This window comes from Bombyx mandarina, chromosome 22 (genome assembly GCF_030267445.1).
Source record: "Bombyx mandarina strain Sakado chromosome 22, ASM3026744v2".
NCBI lineage: Eukaryota > Metazoa > Arthropoda > Insecta > Lepidoptera > Bombycidae > Bombyx > Bombyx mandarina.
Genome location: NC_143228.1, coordinates 18038924 through 18046214, shown reverse-complemented (window position 1 = coordinate 18046214; position 7291 = coordinate 18038924). Strand labels below are relative to the sequence as shown.

Here is a 7291-nt window from a genome sequence, read left to right as displayed (position 1 = left end):
GTCAAGGTAATAAAAATGTCAGTATTGATGAGCACAGGCGCCACTGTCCACATGCCGCGACTGTCCCCGGGGCGCCCGTGGCTGTCCTTATCCCGCACCTTGTCGCCGCACGCCGCGCCGTATCCACTGGGGAGGAGCGGCTGCGGGTGGGGATCGCGGTCCGAAACATTAAGATCTCGTCGTGGTTTAACGGATAAGACACCTGCTGCGTGCTTACTGAAGCCCAAGAACACAAGGCGGACGCCGCTATCCACTTGGAGATTTGAAGACAAATTTTTAGTTGTATCCAGTTCACACGAATCTGTACATTTTCCATTTTAATTTGGAGTCTGTATGTTTGATCGTGCTAGAGAAGGGCTGTTTCTAAAGAGCATGAGTCAAAGCTTATCAAGTTCATTAGCATTTAACTAAAACAAATATTTAATAGGACAGCTAAGTTAAAGAAAAAAACACGAAAAAGTATGTAATTTTAAGCATATTTTATTACTAAATCACAAATATTTACAAAGTGCGGTAGCTTGTGCCGCATACAGACGACACCCTAATAATGAACACATTATTTAATTTGTTATAGTTATTAAATTTGTATCGAAAAAAATAATATATAGTAGAGTGTAAGGTGACGCGAGGGTGTGAACTCGCCTTTAGGAGCACTCGTCGCCACTCTGAATGTATTATATTATTATGTATTACGAATACAATAGCGTATGTAACATATGTGTGTGAATGTATCGAGTGATCAATAGGATGACAAAAGTAGGACTGAATTATAATTTACTACTGATTTGAGATGATGAAGTAGAAGATAGCACATTTGAGATGATAAATGGTGCTGCTGATGCTCTGAAATGTTGATGAGGTGAATAATCCCACGGTTGTCACACTGCGATAAATAAATGTAAAGCTACTCCGTCCAAGTCATGAGATGTAAGTGATCTTAAAACTATTTTAGTTGTATTCTTTAAATCACAAGAAGAAACCTTATCTTTACGGGGGGAGCCTTAATGGTAGAAGCGGCATGAATCACAGGTCGGAAGATGTCTGTCTACCACCAGTAGCCGTGGTGTCCGTAGCCACCATGAGGCCAGTAGTAGCTGTATGGCCAGCCCCAGTAACTACCATAGTAAGGGTAGTAGCCGCCGTAGCCGCCCCAGTGCCCGCCCCAGCCCCCGTGGTGTCCTCCCCAGTGACCTCCCCAGTGAGACGCCGCAGTCTTCAAGTCATCTTTGTCAGCTGGTTCTAAGTCTTCCTTCTCCTTGATACTTTTAGATTGGGCTTCGGTCGGTGCAGACCAGGCCGCAGCCACCAGGAGGAGGAGAGCGAGAGCGTAGAGAGTCAGCTGGTGAATTGGAAAATATTGATTACAATACACAAACCACGATGTCATTAAAATATTCGCATAAAGTATTTTTTGACAAAAACATCATGTGTATAATAAGCATGATGCCTTCTGTGACGCCCGTCCCAATTCTAGGCAACGGGTTGAATTTAGACTAAGTGCTTAGGTTCTTGTAAATGGACAGATTGACCAATCGGCCGAGAACTATCACTTCATACTCAAAAAAATATGAGGTATCGTCAGGGTGGTCCCTCTGCATGAGATGTTTCCGAAGCTGCCCGGTGGCCGCAACACCGATTGTTTACAATTATGATCGCAATCATATATCTCATTATAGTCACTAATCGTTTTCACTCACGAATCATCTTTGTAATGCATGTAACGTAATTTTTAATATTGTGATTTATTTGAAAAAAAATATGTCAAATACAAATATCTAATAGTAATGTGGAACTGCAAATTTCATTGAATGAGTGCGTTTAAAATAAATGTGGATTATCTGTCGCGCCGGAATAATGATCAGTAGTCTAGTAGTGGATACAATGAACCGTTCACTAATAATACTTCTCCGGCTGTAGCCGTGACACGCCACTGAGTGTAGAGGCAGGCCTCAAGTGGAAGATGCTAGGTTTAATTGTTCTTGTGGAGTAGATGGTCTCCCGGCCCACCTGATGAGTATGAGAGGGTCACACCCTAAGAAATGAGGTCTAAGTCTCCATATTATAGCATTCCAGCTGTTCCGTAGTTCGCAAAGCATTAACTGTATCTATCAATTCCTTCAAAACAATAAAAAAACCATGAACATCTCCCTCATACAATTTTTATACCGCAAGATTAGGTAAAGTCTACAGATCCCAAAAAAATGTTGTTACACTAAAAGTTTTTAATCTTAATTTCCAGCTAATTTATAGCCCTTAAACTTACACCTACATACATATCGATGCCTAACAGCCAAAAAGAGATAAGCGATTTTTTTTGGGATCTTGAGTTATATAATTATTAAAGTAAATATTGTCGATGAAACCCACCCGAACACAGTACCTAAGTATTCTCTAAGAAAATTACTTAAAATAAATTTTCTTAAAGTGATCGCAAAAAGACTTACTTTAGTCATGTCGTCGTGGTGGTGTCGAGTGGCGAGTGCTGGCCGGTCCGAGCGCCCTGCTGGTTATATAGGAGAGGTCCCGCGGCGCCGGACGCCGTACCTCCGCCGAGTGCCATTGACCGCCATCGCCGCGCTCCGTGGGCCGGGACGAACCTTCCGACCATTGAAATCCTTGAAATACGCTATTGTCATTATGCTAGCAGCTAATTAGCCTGTAAATATTTGTTATTTGATTGTTCCCGGGGTTGAGCCCTTGTCAGATAAATACTGTAATATTGATTTGGTTCCGTCAGCTACTGCAGCATGACAACGGGCTGATAGTGGCCCTCGTGTTGATTGCAACTGTTTCATCGTAAAAAATTAGATCAATATTGAGATCTCTGCGCTTATTTATGATTGATTTTGTTAAAATATAGTCTTTTTTTATTGCATAGGTGGTTGGACGAGCTCACAGCCCACCTAATGTTAAGTGGTTACCGGAGCCTATAGACAACTACAACGTAAATGCCGCCATCTACTTTGAGATATGAGTTTTAAGGTCTCAGTATAATAAAACGGCCTTCAAGTCGAAATGCATTACTGCTTCACGCCAGAGATAGGCAGGGTAGTGGTACCTACCCGTGCGGACAAAATGTCCTGCGCAAATTCTAATTATACGGGTTTGATTTTTATTACACGATGTTATTTATTCCTTCACCGTGGAAGTCGACGGTAAGCATTCGTGAAATACGTATTTCATTAGAAAAATTGGATAGTGGATTGTCATAGTATGGATTTTGATACGTTATAGATTTGTATTTCAGTTCGCAATAACCACGGTATGTAAAAAAAGATTGTGCCAGAACTGTATAAATGAGACTTGCTCTGGACCGGAAATGTGTTCTCGAAGAACATTGACGATCCCGGACTGAAAATTGTTGATGATAAAGATGGGTTGAAGTTACTTGTGACAGTTTCCGAATAGGGAAATAAGACAGAACCAAAAATCAGGGGATATGGTGAAATAGGTAAAATATTGTTCTTACAATTCTACCAAAGCTTTGGATCATAAAGTTAATCTGCCAAACGTATTGGGTTCTTTTAAACAAATTAAAACATTTTTTGTTATTAAATGAACCACTAAGAATAATTCACGTACTGATTAGTAATACTTTATTATAGACCAGGGGTTCCCAAACTCTTTTTGTCTACTGCCCACTTTGAGAAAAAAATATTTTTTGGCGCCCCCATTTTATTACCTACTTATAGACCACTATAGCTAGAGCTCAGTCGATATCTAAGAGTCCTCCTAGATAAAATTACAAATCGCCTCCCAAGCCTACACAGTGCCTCCATTTTTTTTCTGGGTCTCTTATCGCCCCCCTTTAGGCCTGCAGCGCCCACAAGGGGGCGTTATCGCTCACTTTGGGAAAGGCTGTTATAGACGAATCGGAATAGGCGGGCAGCATATTATTGTGTATGTTCTCCCTGTATCTAATCTAATAGGTGGGAAATTACGTTTATTTAAACGTGCCATTAATATAAATTAAATTTCCTTTGGAAACTTTACTCATGCTCCCTTGACGCCTACTTTAACATGATCTATCGTCACGCCTCAACTATAACAAACGTAGAACTGTCGCCCCTAATTTAAAATGAATAAGTAGTAAATTTTTCCTAAGAATACGAGGAAATTCAATGAAAATCGACATTTATCAATGATCGGTGCTACGTCCTGTCACACAACACCGCCCCTAGTACAGGTCGCACATTAGCGGAGGAGTCCGACCGTCGCGGAGCATCCTGCCGCGCTCGTTGTGCAAACTCGATACTACGACGCTTGTCCCACTTGCTGTTGTCACTAAACACCAGTGCGGTGCCGACAACACACAAGAGCCAGTCGTAATGAAATCACGCGATTAATTAATTAAATGAAGATATTCGCACGCAGACGGCGCTTGTAGCGTGCGATTATGCTGACGTAAAAATCTTGCAGGCAGAGTTTAAATAAAACATAAAAAAAGTGAGTCATACATAATACAAAAATTAATTTTATCGGTTTAAGTAATCATCCAGACATTTTTTATCGGTGTGCACTGTAATTACATTTAGCTGAAACGAACTCCACGCTCCTAACATGCCTTTCAGCAACCCACAATCTGACAAGAGTCCGCGACTTCCTGTGCCTCTAACACGTCGGCATCGCTGAGCTCCATGACTACTCAGCAACAGAGAGTACCTACATGTGCTCGTCTACCTTCGGTGAAAATAAATTGTCATGAAAACACGACACTTGTTAATTCTATCGTGGTGTTCACTCACGCGACCCCCGACACCTCCAAACCCGCTTTTGCAGTTCAGCCGTTGGAGCGACCACCCCGGGTGCAGAGGAACGGAAGCCAGTCACCGTCCGTGCCCTAGATATGTCCATCAGACGGTCCGACGTGCAACCTAACCCATGCGTCAGTCCGCTGAGTTTCTCGCCGGATCTTCTTAACGGATCGCGCTTCTGATGTATGTAATAAATAGTGTCATAGATGTAATGTATTAAATAGTAGAAGAAAGTAATAAATATATGATGTATGTGTATAATAAAAATCTTACAGTTATTTCCGTTATCTGGTACCTGTAACACAAGTTCTTTACGAACTTAGCACGGGAACAGCTAAGGAGTATTTAAAAAAAAAAAACATAGTTGTATAGGTATACGGTTTCTATTGCTTCGACTTCATTCAATGAAAACTATTGTTTCTCAAACAAGGTCACAACTTAAAATGATGATGGCGCAGTCGTTACGTAACGGGAGTCCAGATTGTGTGTAGACTCCTGTAGCCTTTCTGCGAATACCATTGTATTATAACACCATTAGATCGCCACATTGTACCACAATGACACACGAAACGCCAAAGGCACTCGTCTAGAATGCCCAATGAAAGCGGTCGGGCGATGACGTACACAGATTCCCGCACAGGTAACTTCATTCATGTTTGACGGATTTTCCTAAACATTTCGCATTCCGTGCGGGTTCCATACTAATGGCACTTTGGACTGGATTTAAAATGATTTTTTTGTGTCTCATGTAAGATAAAATTTATAATTGTTCATACGGTTTTGGATTTTCAATGAGAATGATTTTGAGACTAGAAATATGTACAGGCCCGCAGTGTGTGTAGTGGTCAGTAAAGTAGACCCCGCGTACAAACTGCAGTTTTATTTATATATAGTTTAATCATATCATTAAGCATATAATCATAAAGCTTATATAGTTTACGAGTCATAAGAGCATACTGCTATTAATTTTAAGTTCATTTCATTCATTTAGGCGTCTATGAATAAATCAATTTAAGACGGAAATCATACAATGAACAAAGCGAATTCGTCTGCCCCTCTAATGAAATAAGCTAAAATAGAGAGAGAGAGAGAGAGAGAGAGAGAGAGAGCGTAACTGTTTTCGCCGTATTTGCAATCAGAGAAAGCCCTGGAATTCAATTATTATTACTTTTTTAGTTATTCAATTGTTTTCCACAAATAAATAGTTTCGCTTGCAGCTTCGCTCGCTTGAACTTGTCGCGTGGGCGGAGAGCCGTGCTCAGCCGTGGGATGAAAGATAGCCCACACTAATCCCCAAAGCTCAAACTTTATTTGTATAAGGAAAAGTCAAAAAATCCTTAAAAGTCGATTAGTTGTTTGACCTCCTATTTACATGAAACAAAAAAGGTATTCGGTTGCAAATATAATAGTACTGTCCATCTGTGACAACCACGTGACAATCTGCTCAGTACACTTATATGGTTCATGACCGTCTCTTGCTACGAAGGGACTATTTACTTCACTTGCACTTCATGAGGTAGAGTCGACCGAGTAGAAATGCTGCCCGGGCACTGTACTAACGTGGGGACTGAATGTCATCTCTCTGTCGATGATGACGCCTAGTCCACGACCTGAGAGCAGACGTCGGCTGACAGAATGTGTTCTCTCCGAAAATTTGAAGAAGTTGCTCTACACTAGTCGATAAGACCAGCGTGAAGCGGACTCGAGATTCGAGGTTCTGGAGGTCGCGGGCTTCGCGGTGTCTCTACCATTGCTCTTTGGGACAATGAAACCAACTTATTTATCATGTTGTGTCAAGCTTGTATCTACTGTTTAATTATGTATTCTGCTAGTCAAGTTCTCTTTCGTGAAATCGAGAAGTTTTTGTGTATGCTTTACATTGTGATCTCTACATCGCTACGTATGAATAAATTCATGTTTCCACATAATTTCATTTATATCAAGGAACATGTACTTGGATGCCAATTTGCTCTATTTCCCAGAACCATTGGGCAAGCTTCCAAGATTTATTGATGTAACGATGTAGTGATGAGCAGTACATTGCGCATCCCGGTGCGAATACAGGTACCAGTAGATGCTCAAGGCGAACGGGCGACAGTCCCACAACTCCCCGGGCACAGGTCGGCGGTCGGTGGGAGTACAGGATCACTCGCTACTAACTTGATATCGATCCAGCTACGACAGCAGACATCGGTCACCGTCCTCACCGAACCCGTCGCTTGCGAAGGTCTGGACGAGTAAATGAACCCATAGACACAGCCAACTGAGTTTCTCGCCCGATCTTAGTGGGTCACGTTTCCGATCCGGTAGTAGATTCTGCGAAGTACTGATCTTGCTAGGGCTAGTGTTAGCAACACTCCGGCTTGGGCCCCGTGCGCTCACGCCTACACGTCAAGGAGAAGCTGAAATAGCCTCTCAAGGCTATCAGCATAGGTAGGAAAAAAAAGAAAAAAAAAAGCAGATATTTAAACTCTTCTCTTATTTTTTCTATTATTTAACGTAAATTCCAATGTTTTGATAGAGCCGTAGTGTAGATA

At 41.6% G+C, this 7291-nt stretch overlaps 1 protein-coding gene across 1 annotated transcript; it reads right to left on the bottom strand.

Annotated features, from left to right (window-relative positions):
- Window positions 1–460: 460 nt before the first annotated feature.
- Window positions 461–4916, bottom strand: LOC114243491 (uncharacterized). The gene is made up of 2 exons (XM_028175000.2): window positions 2445–4916; window positions 461–1339 (listed from the first exon to the last, which is right to left on the bottom strand). Exons 1-2 carry the CDS (start codon window positions 2451–2453, stop codon window positions 1046–1048), a joined length of 303 nt encoding a protein of 100 aa, XP_028030801.1. The 5' UTR covers window positions 2454–4916; the 3' UTR covers window positions 461–1045.
- Between the last annotated feature and the right edge of the window lie 2375 nt (window positions 4917–7291).